At 49.6% G+C, this 18,422-nt stretch overlaps 1 protein-coding gene across 1 annotated transcript; it reads right to left on the reverse strand.

Annotated features, from left to right (window-relative positions):
* Window positions 1–806: 806 nt before the first annotated feature.
* On the reverse strand, window positions 807–3,102 carry ASPACDRAFT_80749 (camp independent regulatory protein). Its single transcript, XM_020205722.1, has one exon. The coding sequence runs from the start codon at window positions 2,723–2,725 to the stop codon at window positions 1,307–1,309; it is 1,419 nt and encodes a 472-aa protein (XP_020053636.1). The 5' UTR covers window positions 2,726–3,102; the 3' UTR covers window positions 807–1,306.
* Window positions 3,103–18,422: the final 15,320 nt, after the last annotated feature.

The raw sequence follows: 18,422 nt of genomic DNA on the forward strand, positions 1-18,422 counted from the left end.
GGGGGGGAGTGCAGGGTGCCTCCAGTGGAGGGGTTGGTGGAACGGTTCATGGGGCTAGCTCGACTTCCAGTTTTGGGATGGAGATGGTGATGGAGATGGGTTCAGGCAAGAGACGTAGTCTGGATGCTTGTAGGGACCGTACTGTACTGTAGCAGACGTAGCTGCTTAGCCCCAATCCCCTGGAAGTCATCGGTGCCAAATGGCCACCAACGCTGCATCCTCTCCGGGGAGTACAGATAGATACCCGGAAACAGCTCACCCTCTACCCATCCCCAGTATGTTCCCCGTGTTCCCCCGGAGCAGAGATGAGTCTGGCAGCCGAAGGGGCTGCGATGCTCGTCGCCACCTTATTCCCGACCACCGCCGCCACGCTGAGTCCGGAGCGAACGACCATCTTTCTGAAGGATGATGGGCCCGGATGTGCTGGATACGCTGGGTCCGTCGTCGCTGAGCGTGATCACCCTCCGTAGTACTCGGCTCCTCCTTCAGTGATCTGACTTCCAGTCCCTCCCCCCCCCCCCTAGCCACTGGGGGAGGAATAGGAGCGTTGAGAATCGCATGGCTGGCTCGAAATGAGACCATTCGATTGACTTGGTTTACTTGTGGGTAAGTTGGACCAGAGTGTCCAACACTTCTCTCAAGGAACTGGACAAAAAGAAGACTATCATCATATCAATCTCCCACCTCATCCACCCATCGAAGAGATGCAACCAAAGATGCAACCAGGCAAGACGCAAGATCAATCTCCAGTCAACTACAACATCAATCCAAGCTGATAGCACCTATCATTGCTGTTCAATGTACACGACCCCATGGCCCTTATGTAACATGTAACACTAAGAATATGATAGCATGATCATCATCAATCCAGCAACAGCAACTTAAATAGTAATGGCAATAGCAACAAGCAAAGAATGAATTCAGATAACCGCCCCTGGACCATGCCACCCAAGCCAACCCATTGCTCATGACCACATGAAAGAAGAAAACCCCCGCAGAAAATCAAAAGCCCCAGTGAACAAGTGAAAAGAAAGACGAGATAGGTATTTTGATCTGCATCGTATCATCGTAGTCAAAGGAATCAAAGAAAGAAGAAAAAAAAAAGAAAAAGAAAAAGAAAAAAGCCGCCCTTACCTCCTCTAGAGCGATTTCTTCATCCGGGTAATCATCCACAGCATATATGCATAGTCTATTCCCAAATTGCCGCCCTTCTGGAGAATAAAACAATCGTATAGAAAAAAAGTGGGTTAGGGAGAAGTGAAGGCTAAACGAGCGAATACAACATGAGACAAGACGAAAGAGAAAATCAGATCTGAGGTTGCGCGGGTGCTGCCGTGGTCCACGTCGACACTGGATACCCGGCGTGTGCGCCCGGGGCCGTGGCCCCCACGTAATATTGATGTCGGTCCCCGCCCGTGTAATAAGGCGTAGGAATAGGGCCTGACTCCCGACGCGAAATGCCTGGGTCAAATCCCCCCAGCCCCCGCTGTTCCAGATGCTGATGCGACCCGTCAAGCGGGCCCAGACTGAAACTCCCGCCCCGCGAGTATGTAGCAGGAGTCGAGGGATCGATCGGTGACGTTGCGTCCGTGGCCACGCTGCGCGAGGATATCGATGAGTTGCGGTAGGCGGACGGGCTGTGGTCGGAATGGGATCGGTTGCGGTCGCTCAAGGAGCTCGGCATGGCCGTGTTGAGAACCGACGGGATTGACGAGGATAGAGGGTTGTGGCCGAGCGCATCAAAGCTGGTGCCATACGAAGGCTGTCGGAACTGCGTGTAGTCCTCCGGTTTCTGTGGGATTTGAGTAGGGGCGGATGGTGCAGGCAGATATGGATTGGGGGCGGATTGTGCCGGGATCGACCCTCCCATCGAGTATCCAGGTATTGGTGTGGACTGGGGCGGATGGGTCGCCGCATAAGGCGCGTGCATGTAGAATTCGGGATGCGAGTTCGTCATTGCATAGCCTGGAGGCGCAACCAGGTGAGGTCGGTAACCGTATAGCGCATGCGACGGGTCATTCGGATTCTCCAGCCCTCCAGTTTCCAAATCATCAATGGGGGCCCGGAAGCTTTGCTTCTGCGTTAGTTCTGCACGGGGCCGGATATATCTCAACGATTCGACCATCGATGGCGGATTCAGCATCCCTCGGATCACATCCTCCACGCTGTAATATGACACCAGGTGATGCGTCACTCCGGAGACCGTAACGCTCATCGTCTTCTTGACCAACCCCGAATCCTTAAAACCGTACGAATCCACCAGCGAGCCCACCAGCGCACGTTCCACGTCGGACTGGTGCGGTCTATCGCCAAAAGGCCCGGTTGTCGAGGAAGGAGAATAGCCTCCGTTACTGTCCTGTCGCGGATACGGCTCCCCCGGTCGCGTCGACGGCACCGGGCGTCGATTGGCCTTCTTCATCGCTCTTTTCTTCTCTCCTGGCGGAAAGGGCTTCTCCAGCTCTCGGTACACCAGGAAATTGCCCAGGATACGACTGGGACTCCAAGTCACCCCATCTGTCCATCGCTTAATCCCCGACGAGTTCTCCTCGTAGATGAAGACGCTGCCACTGCGAACGAGGTGGCTCCGTTCCCGATCGTGGGGGCGACGAGGGACATGGTGCAGGACGCCTGTGAGACAGGCTTCGAACAGAATCAGCGCATCCTGTGTTGTTGCAACATATCCCATAAAGGTGGGCTCCAACACCGTGGTGGTGCCGTTGACCATTGTTTGCCTTTGTTTGAAGGTTCGAACCTAGTTGAAAGGGGTCCAGGAGGTAAATCGGATCAAAGTTAAGGCCACCGAAGATCAAGGTTTCCCAGCAACACGGCTAGGTCGACCGGGATGTTATCAATGGAAGTTCGGCTTTCCCCAAGCACGAAACGGAACGAACAGCCGTGAGGAGATTTGAAGTGTAAAAGGAACGAACTCGGGATAACAGCTGCCAAAGGGCTTGCTCGGGACTTTGTGCTCGCTTCCACTATTTGATGTCTTGCCAGTATGCGGGAGACACACAAGCACACAAGCACACAAGCACAAAAGCAGAAGATGGCAAAGCTTCAAGGTAATAGCACCAAGAAACAAGGAGGGGAGGCGAAATTAACCTTTAGGAGAGAGTAGGCGGGGGGAAGGGGATTGGGTCGGAGGAGGGGGGGTGGTGGTGGTGGAGGAGAGAGAGTAGGTAAGAAGCAGTTGGTGGTGGGCAGAAAGGAAAGGAAAGAGTCGGAGAGAATGACAAGTCGAGAGTCGAAAAGAGCTCACAGTCGACGGGCGAACCGTAGAAAAGGGTCGATGGCGCAAGTTTAAAATCCCCCTCTTTCTTGAGCTGAGTTTAAGGACCACCAGACTTGGGTGACCCGGATCGACAGCGAGCACGGGCCCGTCCTTTCTCAAATCACTCCTCGTAAAAGAAAGGTGGAAAGGGTGGAAAGGGTGGAAAAGGTGGGAATCTGGAGAGAGAGCAAGCGTCTGGCCCTAGCGACTTTCTGGGTCGACTGGAGCTGCGGTTCCACGGATAACGATCGGATCGAGGTGTAGGGAGGTTGACTCTCCAACCTGACCAAGTCCAAAGCTGCGGCAATTCCCAAGCTTTCTGCTGGCAAGTCGAAGCCCGTTTTGACAGGGAGTTTAAGTCGCTTGGTCCAGGGTTGAATGGTGAACTCAATTGATGGCCGATCAAGCGATCAAGCAATCAATCAAAGTGAGTGAGTGAGTGGGTGGGTGAGCAGAGAGAAAAGGGCAAAGAAGCACACAACACCAACACACCCACACAAAAATAAAGAAGAGTAAATTGATCAGGAAGAAACGAAGAAGAAGTAGAAGTAAAAGAAGAGAGCGAGAGAGAGTCCAGCTCAGCTTACACTGGAGGAGCTGCTGCTGCTGTGCTGTTCAAGGCCTGTTTCGGAGCAGGTATGTAAGCCAATCTATCCACACTGAAGTTCACAACTGTCACCGATGCCATATGAAACAAGAATATTCAAAAAGATACCGAACGCAAATAAAGATTAAAAAAATAAAAAGTGTTCCAGATGCTCCGTGGAAGGTGAGGAGGGGAAGTAGTGAGTTCCGATGGTAGGAGGAAGGGACAATAGACGTACAACCCTAGTAGCACAAGAACAGAAAGGTAGATGAACACACAACCAAACAAATATAAGTAGTGGTAGTTTGGTAGTATAAAGATGAGCACTGGTGAAGGTAGTGATGGTGGTGACGATAATGGTGATGATGATGATGATAATGATAATGATGATCACAGCAGGGGAGAGATATAGAATTAAAGTAACCCAGACGGGGGAAAGATATAATATTGGCAGATTCACTGGTGGATTCTCCCAGTAAGGTATAGTAAGAAGATCTGCTTCTGCTCTGCTTTGCTTTGCTCTTGCTCTGCCTCTGGTGTTTCCCCTTCTCTCTTTAGAGTAGCGCTTTAGTAATGGCTATGGGGGGATGAACCAAGAGAAAGAGACTAAAGGTAAGAAAAGTAAAGTGGGAAAAAAATAATAAAATCAAAATCATCCACTGATATTTTAATTGAGAAAGGAAGGGTAAAAAATCATTTCCCCCCCTCAGCTCAAAAAAAATAAAATGGGAAGTGAGATGAAATAATAATAAGAAAAATAAAAAAAACGACGAGAAGAATAATCAAAAAAAGAAAAAAAGAAAAATAAGAAAAGATCGAGGCGGCACCCCCTTCCTGGTGATCAGGAAAACCAGGAAACATCGCAGGCATTAATGAATGGGTGGAAAGGCCAGTCAGACTAGACCAGAGCCGGGTATGGAGCGGGTGTTGCAGGGAACGCCAAACGGCCAGACGGGGTCTTACTCTTGCTAAAAGAGTCAAGAGACAGGCAGACAGGTAGGACTCTTGTGGACAGTGGACACTGGACACTGACTGGACTGTAGTGGTAGCCCGGAGAGATTTCCCTCTCTCCCCCAATCTCTTTCCATTCCCCTCGCGCGCAGGCTCGCTCTACTCTCAGAATAGTCATTGAGAGCGAGAGAGCGACCGGCGTATGCAGCGGGGAGAAAAGAGAGGGGGGCGACCCAGACTGGTAGACTAGGTCCGAGCAGAACCAAAGAGGTAGAGACGAAAGACGGATGGGTGGGTGCAACTAGTGATCCCAAGGAGGAGGACGAGCCCGCCAGAGGACTGGCAACAGTGTGGATCTCCCCGGCCCATGAAGCCCATCGCGGGTCCATCAACTGCTCCTCTTCCCAGGCTCCTCTCTCACTCCCTCCCCCGAAGACCAGACGGTAAGGCCCGACAGTCTAGACGGCAAACCCACCCAGCGATGGAAAAGGAAGGACTTAAATGATTCATACAACCAAAAATAGAGACGGAATCCAGAGAAATCAGGCCGGGTAGAATTTACATGGACCGAAAAAAGTGAGAACCAGAGTAGCCGCGAAAGAAGAGAGGGAGGAAGAGAGAGAAAGAGGCAGAGGGAGAGGGAAGAACATTGAGCAGAGCAAGAATAGACAGTAGTTTAGGAGAGTGAGAATACCAACTGGGGAGGAAATATGGAACCATGAAATAGATGACACACGACTTTCACTAATGACATTATCATCCACGAGGATGTTTAGGGGGAGATGAAGTAAAAGAAAAAAAATAAGAAAAAAAAGTTCAGGAGAAAATTACAACCTCAATAAAAACGAACATAACAACCAAATCAGGAACCCAACTCAAGCCCATACATAATGATGATGCGTAGAGGATGGAAGTCAAGCAAGTGGAGGGAAAGGCAAATTCATAGTCCTCAATCCTGGTTCAGGGGAGACTGACTGACAGAGTGACTGATTGACTTACTGAAGAAATTGAGGCCAACCCAGCGAGGATGGGAAAAGCAGGTACCCCGTTTCACCTCGCTCCTTGGGGGACACAACCTTAGCTGAAGCAGCTAATTTTGACGTTCGATATCCTTTTGCGCAACTATCTTGCTTCCTCCCGCCTGCTGCTTGTCTTCTCCGTGTTCCGAGTGAAGCCAAACACGAAACAACGAGCCTCGCCCGACACAACGGATAGCAACGAGGGCACACGAGTTTGACTAGCAGAAGGGCGAGAATTAAACTACACGAAAAGGAAGAAGAGTGGATCGTTAGAGGAAGATAAAACGTAGAATGCGACAGGAGCCAAACGAGACCCAGAAAGACTAGAGGCGTTAATGGCAGGTACTGCACCAGAGTGATGGACACTGGGAAGGAAGAGAAAAGATGAGAAATGATGATGATGATGATGATGATGGTGATGAACGATGGAAAAAGCGGATAGATTCGGGAAGGGGCCAAGGGCGGAATTAAAAGGAACCTCGAAGGATTAACGTGGAGAGGTAGGAGGTAAATTTGGGGGAGATACATTTACAAGTTGCAGATCCAATGAGACTCGATCAAATTAGTACTCAGAGTATGAGTGAGTACTATGGTACTTATTGACTGTACTCATGGGATTGAGTGGCTGGTGATTAATTTACCGCTGGGAGGCAGCAGTGCTGTCAGATCAATTGAACCAGGCATAATAAGTCGGTGGTCGCAATCTCTACAGGGTACAGTACACAGTACACAGTACCAGTCACACATCCATCTCCATTCCACTTCACTCTAGCCCATCGTTGTAGATCTAGTGTAGCAATCAATAGTCTTCGTCCCCTGTACCATGGGAGCGAAAGGTGGAGCTTCTTGAACTGGGGTATCCATAATACATGAGTACTAGTTATATTTGATTATATTAAGATGAGATCCTAAGACCACACCCAACCCACCCACTCCTGCTTTAATCCTAACTTCCTAATATATCTCCAGTAGCAGTACTAGCATCACTTGCGGGATGATGAGGATCAAATAAAACAAATAGACCTAGTGCGTAGGGGGATCGGCTTGGGAGGAAGGCCTAGCAGAGGAGGGGGAGGCTGTGTCTTCGGGTAACTAACTAATTGCATTGCTGGTACTATGTAGGTGCTGTACATACACACATTAATATGCGAGAGCGTGTGAGCCGCCTGGAGTAGAGAGGGAGAAAGAGAGAGAGAGAGAGATGTGAGCATGGAGTGATTATCTTGTATCGTGTCCCGGCAGGTCACCGGATCTTTCTTGGAATGATGGTGGGATGATGGAGTAAGAAAGCAATCAATCAATCATTCATTCTTCGGAAGAATTTATTGTGAAGCATCGGACTATCTCGCTCTCTTTGGATGACCATCTCATCTCATGATGTCTATCTGTCTGTCTGTCAGTCAGTCTGTCTGTCAGTCTGTCAGTCAATCAGCCTGGCTGGTTTCCAGTCACTTCCTCATCCATGATCCATTCCCCTCTCGCTAAGCTAACAGCGCTTGGCCCGTGAACATCCACGGACGGATTGATTGAGGGGTTGGCTGCAGCGGGTGGAGCCCAGCCCATCCAACCACGGCTCCGCCCCTGACGAAGTATTGATGTGCACCGGTCATTGAGCCTGCTGCTGCTGATGATGCCACTACCGCTGTAACTACTGCTACACTCAGTCCGCTGCTGCTCAACTCTGAAGATGGGACGTGGTCTGCTTAGTTAGTTAGTTAGTTAAGCTATATACTGTACTTATCACTTGTCACTTACTCAAAGCTTACCACCTAACGTAACTTACTCACTACTCTAGACTACCCGGTGCTGTACTCAAGCAGTCATTACCCGTCACTGTTCCCTCAGCCACTGCCCAGGAAAAAAAAATTCATCGTTATGCTTCGCATCGCAATCCCGAAACCTCACCAAGATTACTAGCAGTTACATCAGAAATTTAAATGACGTCCCGCCTTCTAAGTTACTAGCTCCACACATAGCCAAATATATGAAGAGGAAATGGTGATGTCCTAGTTATTTATCACCCTTTATTGTCAATTGCAACTTCAGTATTTTGGAGGTACTGGGTAAGTAATCTTGGGTTGATCGACCCTCCCAGGACTACTAATTCTGTCTCCATATTTGATTAATCACCCGAATGAGAGAACAACTCAGTCGAACCGAAGGGTGAGACTAGCAACGGCCGCCAAGGACTCAGATCTCCGGCGCGAAGAAGGACGGGTCATTATTGCATGGCGTAGCAGCGGGAAGGCCTCAGATTGGTCCCAGAAAGAGGGTCTGGAGAATTAGGACTCTCCATTTGATGTACAGTGCATTGAATCCATCCATGCTACACATCGAATGGAGACAGGCTACTCTATTCCTTCGTTCGGGACGGAGTCTGACTGTCCCAAACAGGCAAACGCACTCCTAAGCCCGCCGCGGCCTAAGGCTGCGACCAACAGCGCCGCCGACCAGTGTCTGCCAGCCAGTATTCCCACCAGCCTTGATCAACGCAAGTAGAGAGAACTAACCAAGACGCCACGCCAGATAGCTGAGAGATGCCCTTTAGCGATAGCTCTTCACCGGAGCAATTCACATATGCTAGGTCCTTATGCGCCTGCTTATCTTGGTTGAGTCTCCAGGAATTCTTGACCTGGCTTCCTAGTCAAACAAATCCAATGAGCGCTCAACCCATGGTGACGAAGAGACGGCGGCGGCGTTGTTCGCTCCCAGAAATCCGCTCAGCGGTGGGTGACAACGCAACGATTGGGGGGGGGGGGTGACCTGTAACGACTAACAAGTAGGTCGCGATTCGTTACCGGGAGAGCGCGAAGGGGACTGTGCGCCAGCCAACTTCCACCTCGCATCATGGATGTCCGATCACCATGTCCTTTTGGTCAACAATGATGTAGATCAGAGGAGAGGGAATGTTGCTTGGGAAGGCTTTTGCAGGAGGGTCCGTAGTCTTTCGATTAGCTGGGGCAGGGACATCACCCCTCTTCATCTTGGATGGAGGCTTTTTAGGATGTCCACACCAGCGGACTATGGACTCCTTTGCGTCCAACTGGATCGGTGTGAACTTCCAGTCAGCCTCCATCGGAATCTGTGCAGAGACTCAGAAGTCCTCACCAACAGGAATGCCCAAGGTAAGGATGGTTGCGCAGCTCGAGTCAGTCGACGACCGGAGAAATCGCTCTCAATTCATTAGTAACGGGCCATGACATCTCTGCCACGATGGATACGAAGTACGTGGAGACAGACGTGAGGTGGGTAGGAAGGAAGGAAAAGTGGAAGGGAGAACCTAAGCGGCAAAGAGGCGACAGGTCGTCCCCCACAATGACGATCACATTGGGTACTGTAGGTAGTAATGTACAGTACAGCCGGGGTGCGAGGGAACAGCCAGAAGTTCCCATAATGCTCTGTCGACCCATCAATGCGTTTCGAGCTGGGTCGACTAGAATCATCGGTAACTTTGTCAGGATTCAGGGGATGTCGTTCCTAGAGTTTATATTGGACAGTCACGAAAACCTTCGCGGGAGATCCCCCAGCAGTTCCAGAGCTACGGCGTTTCTGTGGTGTTATTTGTTATCGTGCAAATATGGGGATTTCTGCCAGCCCGAGTCGACTTCCCGAGGCACCTGGTTGGAAGCTTAAGGCCACAGCCAGATCACCGCAGTTTTAGCGGGGGGTACAATTGCATCATGAGAGTTTTTAGAACTCAGGCCAGAGACAGGTGATGATGGATCACAGGACTGTGATGGGTTCGGCAGCTCCGCTGGGGACGACCCGACAAAGCGGGTGAGCAGACGATCGCGTGCTTGTCGAAACTCAATTCAGTCATGGGGAAGGCAGCGGATCTGGAATCGACTAGACTCTTTCGATCGTACACATGTACGAGTATATAGCCTTCGCTTTGCGGCCCCCATGAGCTGCTGAGTCGTCATTATTTAATGTTTGTCCTGCACTCGACTAGGCAAGCGAGATCTGGGGTTCGGGGATCTTCAAAGTGAGTTTCGTTTGACAGGTCCATTTTACGATTCCGAAGGCGGTGGGACAGCAATGGGCCAGCAACAAGGCCCCATGCTCCCCCGAACCTACTGCTAGGGTCTTTTCACCTTTGCTAAGTGAGATCTCCCCTTGATAGATTTTGATTGTGGCAACTCTTGTTGTCTGTAGCCTCGAGACAGTTGACAATGCGCCTTTTCTCCCAGTGTCGTGGAGGCAGACGATATCAGCTCGCGGGGAGAAACGCCTAAAGAAATGACTATTCTGCGGACTAGACTGCTTCCGGAGACTCCCATAACAGAGATTGGTATAACGCATACATTGCGTGCAGCTGGCAGTTGCAAGAATCACGGCATGGTAGCGATGGGCAAGTCAATATGCTGGAGTTACGAGACCAAGTTGCATCACTGTCCGTTGATTATGAGTATTATGACTACTAGTAGCTGGACTCAAATATCTCACTGAGCGAGTGGTGCATAGGTCTTTTATATGAGGGTGAGTCAAGACACATATAGTCCGGAGTGCTGCTCATCCAGGATACATTGGGTAGTATGTACATACAGTACAGTAGCATCTCTCACTCGGGAATCGCCACATGAGACAGCTGCTCTCCCCTCGTGTCTGGAACCACAGCCTCGGGACGGCTTCGGCCGGGAGAGAGAAGCCAATGGCTGGTTCAAACTCCTGGCCTACTTTGTAGTTACCGGTACTCAAGTCACGGGTACAGTACTATGTAATAACCAGCCACACACACCGCGTGTGACCAGTGGTCCTTCGCAAACTTGTTCAGGCTTTTAAAACAAAGAGGAGGATATGCACCAGCCAAAGAGGATTAATCTCAGCAGTGCGCGTGCTCGGGGCCTGTCTCCAATTGCCCATTTGCATACGGTCGAGTGTTGATGTACGTGTCGCTTCGTATCCATCCATCCATCTATCCATTCTTCCATTGTTTTTGGTTCGAAGGAAGGCGGATTTGAAGTGGTCTGGGTCCGGTGCCATAGAATAAAACACTGTCCGTGCCTCTTTTTCCGGGTTCAGACTGTGTCCCCACCGCAGCAGTGCACAAATGTCTCTGACTGGATAGACGTGCCCCTCTCTCCCTGGTCAACTGATGGATGTCTTTCCCTTCGCGCACTGCGCACGTCCGCGCGGTGGTTAATGAGGGGGGAGGAGGGGAAGGACTCGGGCGGAGGGGACGGGGAGGGGGGCAATTGAACAGTTCAAGTTGTTCGTAACAGGAAAATAAGCGCTTGGCGATTCGCTCAGCGTCAAATGCATCGAGCAGCGCCACGAACGGTGAACCACAGACCTGGGAGATCAGCCAGCTCCACAAGATATGAAGGAGACTGGCTAATTTTTCTGACTTTTCGGCTTAACCCATGAGTCTTATTACCCCATTGGGGGTTTATTGGCAGGCACCGAAGGGAATGGTTTGATTGGGCGAGTACAGTACGCCAGGCCAGGTGAATAGCACTGTACTGTGTAGTACCCATCGATCATGATGGTGAAATGGGTTGGTGGTTGAGCGGATCGTCCTAGGACAGACAAGGCAAAGAAAGGGATTTGTTGAGTGGTACGGAGCACCTTAGACTACTGCTAGTCGCTAGCTGTACCAGTTCCCTAGACTCCAGTCGGACGAAAGAGAGAAGGGGAACTTGGGAAAGGGAGGGGCGGGCAGAAGGATGAATGGCAAAAAGCAGAGGACGAGTGAAAGAAGGATGTGGCGCTCCCAATTGACATTTTACCCACTCAGCAGAGAAATGCCGCACAATGACAGGGTGGACTGGATCTTACAGGCGATACAGGCGATCATCCCCTCCTTCCTAAGAATGTCCGCCCAAGGAGGCCAGAACGGGGCGATGTAAAGCAGACACGAGTTCATCAGCACCGCACTAGTATCAACTAGTACTAGCCGGTACTGTATAGTAGATCATTGTAATTTAACAACTTAACAGTTTTAACAACCTGGGTCAAGCGCCTTCTCAACGACGCCGTTTTCTTTTCTTCCACCATTATTCAACATGAGAAGAAGTAAGAAGATTGTTATTATCATTGCAACCTAGGTATATCAAATCGCCCCTGTATCCAAAGGAGAAGATTCGGTATGGGAACCTGAGTAGAGTAACCACAAAAAAAGCAACAAGCAATGCATTGATCTAAGAGCGAGATGGAATCTCAACAATGCTGGTGTTATTGGTGACTGGTTTTGCTAGAAGACAAAGGGGTGTCGACAGCGTCTCGCTAGTGATCCTATCCAGGAATCAGGGATCCATGCAGGGCACAGTATAGAACGCCTCTTCTGCACGCGGGACGCAAGAGACCTATTCGAGTAATGCATGGCAGCACTGCACACCGGATAGGAAGTATGCTCTGGCAATTGCTTCCGACCATCAGTAACACTCAGCCACAAGTATCCAATCACTCAAAAAACCAGTAGTCACAACTGTGCACAATTCGGTCTCGTCCACAACTGCCATCGAATCCCATCCATGCTAATTAAGAGCCTTCTATCCCATACGCGGGTTGCGAGTGACCTACGTTCCCGAGGAAGATAGAGGCGGTGGTAAGTTCGATATGGGCATCCCGACGATAGGCTCCCAGCTTTGTTATCCTGCATGGAACTAGGATGCACAACACTTCGACTCTAGCTCGTGTAGCAAGGTGATTCGATCCCGGAGGTCGTCTTCCAAGAAAGGGAGCGGGTCAACCTTGGGGAAAAGGTGTCTAAGGCTCGTGAGAACTACGATGTATTTCTCTACTGGCCCATAGTTTACTGCTGGTATGTCAAGAGGTTGGTGTTTCTTGTGAAAGCTCCGATCAGTCACCAAACGCGGACGCGACTATCAGTTTAAATTCATTTGACATTGCTTCTTCATGCTGCGCTTTTAGTCCGGCACACGTACTGTACCTGTACGTACCTGGGGCGTCGTGGATACTCGGCATGATCATCTGCAGCATATCCACTACGACTAAGTACTAGAGGAATATTCAATCTAAGGAATAGGACCGGAGGCTCAAGTTCCAAGCTTTTGAGATGGTGAGTGAAATGAAGCGACTAAGTCACTAAATTAGTTACCGGTAAACTACTCCGTACTTCCTAAATTATCGCCGCGTGAAAGCGGGGCTGGACGAGCCAGGTACCAGCTAAAGGCTTGGATGTTTTGATTGCTACTAAGTACCAAGTACCTGGCGGGCTGGGAAGATTGAGAGACGGTCAAATTAGCGTCCTTCCTTTTCTATGACTTTGCTCCAGAATTGAGGGTCGTGTTCGGACCGAATAACTACGAAGTACATGTATCTGTAACTACCTCCGGTGTAGTCACTGTAGTGAAACCAGTTATGGTGATCGCGGTCGGCCGCTCCCATGTTATGGGCCCTAACTCCAACGAGGGATCCACTGCTGGCAATAGTTCCGGATAGTGCTCGTCCGGGCGGGTTTGAGATCAACCACAAGTTTAAGCATTCATGCGTGGTCGTTGAATGCGGAGAAAGTCAGCGCTGAGCCTGCTGAACCTGCTGAACCTGCTGAGCCTCTGACGGAGAGGTATCCGCTAGATGGAGCCTCAGGCTGCTTCAATTCCTATTTCGGTCGACCTCTTGACTCGCAGCTGCTACAATTTCCAGATGGTGAAAATAGAATGGATCAAGGAGAACTACGGATTACTCCGTACCTATGACTGTTTGTGTATGTACTGAATTAGTAGTAACTAACTTGATAACCAACCCACGGGTGGACACCAATTGGCAAGCAGGTCAATGACTGGCTGGCTTTCTTTTATCTTCTCATTATTATTAGCCATAGGGTCTTGGCTACTTCCTTTTCAATGGTGATCCCAAAGGGAATCCTCGGTACGCCGAAGCCATCGACCGCTCTTCTTTCTCCCCCCAACAATTGCAATTGTCACCGGCTGTTTTTGTTTCCCCCACACCTGAACATTTTATTGTTTTGTGCTATCGGCCGGTTGTCGCTCAATGGTCGGTCGTAGGGTGGTTGGTATAATCTGTCGTACACTTCACCGTCCGAGCTGTACACACTCTGTGAGCGGGTCTTGCAGAATGGAGAATAATGATCATCAGCAGTCCATCTTTGCTGGTGATAAGGACTAACATTGGACCGTGTCAGAACTTAGAATCTCTGTCTTTATGTTTCACAGTTCACAGTTGCTGCGCAGGTCTCACAAAATCTTGATTGTATGAACTACTACATTCAAGTTATACTTCGCTTCACCTAAGAGGGTAAGAGAGTATAAAAGCTGAGGGTGACACACACCAGCAGTCTTCTTGAAACCCTTTCATGATAATAGAGAAGAGGTCCTGTTCTACGGAGTACTGCTGTCGTACACAACCGGCAGGCGTATGTACAGTACTGTAGATCAAGCTAACGGAAAACACGGATATCTGGAGTACTAGCTGACAATGAATGCTCAGCATCTACGCCCTGACAGTTGCGCATCGTTTCATGCACACTAAACCACCTTCCTTCTGAGGATGCGAGACTAATTGATCAATGTCAATTATGGCCATGTGGCCGATCAAGATAACTGACCGCAAGATTGCTAGGCTATTTAGTCTGACGAACTAGTGCTGGTGTAGCATTGATGACTCCATCCAAAGAGAGAGAAAAGGAGCTAGGTTAATAGTGGCTAGTCGCTTACTTGTCACGGACTACTAACCATGAGTTAGATGGTGGCTTTTTCATCTAATGATGCAGTGTTGATCCCAAGGTCAACCAGCTAGAACTTAGTCGTATTTCTTAGCGTTGCTCCTAACTAAAGCACATCACAATATGCTGATAAATTTTCCATAGGCCATTCATCATTACCTTCGCACATGGTCAACCAGACTACCTAGTAACTTACTCGTAGTACCTTATTCCTGCCACCGGTCTCGAGTCTCTCGACCAATCCAAACTTATGAAATGAGGATGGCGCGGGTTAGTCATGCGGTCTTTGCTTTTTTGCCATCCAGCATGCATCTGGACCCGATAGAGTAGGTGGTCCCTCCCTCCAGGCTACTAGGCCAGTCAGCGCAAGCTTCTAGATCTTGTTTGTGTTGTTCCTAGGCACCACCCCCTTGCTTGTTTGATGCTTTCTTTTGCCTCTCGTTATTTCATTTCCTTTTTCCTTCCTTTTCTCTTGGTTGCTGGCCCCTCCTACCGGAGGGAGGTTCCATTGCCTACACGTTCATTTCAGCTTGCATTCCCAAGCGAGCGCTCTATCAGCCGCGCGTAACCGACACTAACAAACGAGGTGTGTCGCTGGCGGTGTATGCCCTACTGGTACTAGGTAGGATTGAGCCGGGTGCCCAACTAAGTCCGTCCTTTAAGCTGAGCCCGCTGAACCTGGAGTATGCTTTCCAGCCCTGTAACCACTCCTCCTAAAAACTAGATAACTATAGTACAGTGTCTAGTACACAATCATATCTTCGTCATATGCACCGGTTCCTCCCTTCAGAAGCCACGCCAAAGAAAAAAAAAATTCCCATCCTAGCCCAGGTTAATCAAGACTAGACGGCCCTCCCCCTCCCACTAGTCTACCACTGCTTGCCTTCGTCACTCTGCTTTCTATCCCCCACATTCTAGTCAGGGATCCAGATCCCGACCATCAGTCAAAAAACGTGGCTCGGGCGCCTGCGCGTGTCTCAAAGTTATTACTTTTACGGAAATCTCTGCGACAGCTTCGAGACAACAGCCCGTCCTAGACCTCCTTGTCCCTTTCTCCAAGGACGTTTAGTCTAGGACTTTTAATAACGGACTTAGGACTCCTTCCTCAAACTTCTCCTCCGTTAACTAATCCGTCCATCCCGCTTGAGCCTATCGCCTGGCTCCCTTGGGTGCGGCTTCCTGTCACACCCCCTGGAAGAATGTGCTTTGATGTCATCGGTTATTTCAGAAGGATTCCTAGCCTGGGTCTTGGCACCGCGCCTGGTAGCGTCCATCACCAAGATCCATGTGTGCAACCCTTACTAGTGTTGCCGTAGGTAGTAAGGTACAGTACGCACTTGTAAATCCTAGATTGGTTTCTAGTCCTGACTAGTAATTAGGCAGTCACTTAGGGGTCGGACTTTACAGAAAAGCTCGACGTTAGCGCCAGTGAAAGTGGGGTTGGAAATGAATGCAGTGCGTACTGTGTACATCCATCTTCCTCTCAGGCTCTCACATTGATGGCTCTTTTCTTTCTCTATTCCCTGTCGATAGGCCGATATTATATAGCGTGCGACAAGGGGTTAGTGGGCATCATGGTACAGTACACCGTAGCCCGAGGACTTGCATGGAAGAACGCGGGCTGAGGTAGTACTAGCACATGGACATAAAAAGAAGGACTGGCAAGAGAGAGAGAGAGAGAAAATCCCTCTTCCCATGAGGTTCAAACTGGCGATCTACCTGCATACATTTTCTGGCTTGGAGTCCGCTCCACTGGAGACAGTCGTACCATTTATCCGCATGGACAGGAAGGGAGAGGGGGCAAGCAATTGGAGACTTTGACGCTTGCTCCTCCTGTACAAGCCAATTGATGAAGAAGGGAAGAAGGAAAGAAGATTAGTGTGTCTTCCAGCCTTTCGAAGTGGCGTTCAGGCTGCGTTCCAGCCTCCTTCCTCTTCCTCTCTCTATGGGCCATCAGAGAAGAAAAGGGTCTTTCGACCGAGCTAGCCATAGCCAAGAAACTCGAGTGCCATGTTGATAGGAGCGCTCGTTTAGTTCAACACACACACACACACACACACACACACACACACACACACACACTTCTCTCACGGCGTTTCTGAAGGGAGAAAGGCCGGGTTGCATTAGTAGCATGAGCCACAGCCACCGGGGACCCGCGCATGAATTGGTGGCCGGGACTCGGAACTAGTTTGGTTCGAGCTGCTAATTGTAGATCAATGGACATTTAATACGGTGGGAATCTATAGCTCGTTTCAATATAGGCTGTGAACCCCCTTTCTTTCAAGATGATGATATTGGGCAATATGCGGCATGCTGAACCGGGTCGATTATACTAGGGCATGACTGCGGTCCTAATTCTATGCTGCCTGGGATGTGTGCTGATCATCAACAATTTGTACAGAAGACACTGAGAATAAAGTGTTAGCACTGAAGTGTGAAGAAATTAATGTTTACAAAAACAGAACAAAAAAAGGGCAAAAAAATAAAAAGGGCCGGCCATGGTAATTAAGCTTTAAACGGGCACTTAGGCAGACTCAAAACATGACCTGCTTGTTCCAGGGCAGGGAGGATTCATGGGCTCTCGCTAGTATGAACTATGAATTGATAAACGATGAACATGATTTTCCTTTTTGCCCTCCATTAACTGCCAAGTCCCGTACTGTAGATACTAGGTAGCTTCTTTCAATCTGCCAATGCAGCGTTGCCCCGCTACTTGCTTGCTGGCTGCAGGATAGGAGGAGGCTCATTCTTGAACCTTCGTCTCTGTGCAGTAGGTGTCAAATTAACTTTGTGCGAGATCGCAAATCTTCCCTAACTCACAATCAGTGACATGAGTGGTTTGTGAGTGTGGAGTTGGAGATTTTGTTGCAGGATTTGGCGAGTCGTGTGCTCGTTGTATATACCGAATCTACCTCGATTCGAAAACATCAACCCCTTTGGCATCAAGTACGTAGTCTTTTCCTATGGTAGTTCAGGGTCTTTGTAACCTTATCGGGTGGTCTGTCCGGTCTCGGCGAGCCGTGCTTCAGCAAGTCAGTGAGTGGCCTGGGGAAACCCTTCCATGACTGCTTTCCGTAAGGCGCCGGGAAACAACAAAACAACAAACCTCTCTTGTCCGAGAAAGGCAGACCAAAAACCTCCGGTGAACGAGCATCTTCATCATTGAAGCACATTCTCGGAGAGAGATTATCAACAAAGGACGTTTCTCCAGGTATTAGCATTGGTGCGCATCCTACGGAGTACAGAGTAGGTATGGTGAATTCTCTCCAGTCTCGGCTTGTCAGCCCACTTTGACACGATCGGCCTGAACCGGAGCTCCTCGGTTGAAAGTACCGCAATCCGTACGGAGTACAGTAAGTAATATTCCCACCGCTACTCATAACTATCGGTACTTACTAACTTAACTTACGGTAGTCACAAAGTCTCCTACCCCATTGCCTGTCTGAGGTGAGTTTAGTTCAATGTGTCCGCTGGTGGATATTGTCAGATCCGAGATCCCAGCTGTCGCTCACTCGCTTCGAACAAAGAAAGATGCAAGGGGCAAAAAAAACTTCAAAGCCAATCTGATCTGGACAGGTTTCCCCCTCTCTCCTCATCTCCAGCCGGTATGTGCTAGGATCGCCTTCAGATCTTTGTTCGTCTGTCTTCGCGTTGCGTAAGACGATCCTCCCAAGATTTTATGAGGTCACTTCTGCTTATCCCGTTTCGTCAACAGTCCGATCTTTCCTGCGCCCTGTGTGGATACCCAATCTGCAACGGAGGTACATACGACGATGGATTGTCGTGCGCACTGACATTATGGGCTCAGCCTGCCTGCAGGACGAAGCAAGGCTTCTCTCCTCTATCTACTCTTTCTTTGTTCTCCCTGGTCTCTGATCCGATGGCAGGGAGCAAGTGGTTCTTGTACCGGTTGAGTTGATTGAAGACTAACGGATATCTAGACCAGTC

The sequence above is a fragment of the Aspergillus aculeatus genome (genome assembly GCF_001890905.1).
Source record: "Aspergillus aculeatus ATCC 16872 unplaced genomic scaffold ASPACscaffold_14, whole genome shotgun sequence".
NCBI lineage: Eukaryota > Fungi > Ascomycota > Eurotiomycetes > Eurotiales > Aspergillaceae > Aspergillus > Aspergillus aculeatus.

Coding starts and splice junctions, on each gene's coding strand:
- ASPACDRAFT_80749 (XM_020205722.1), bottom strand. CDS start 2,725: ATGGTCAACGGCACCACCACGGTGTTGGAGCCCACCTTTATGGGATAT.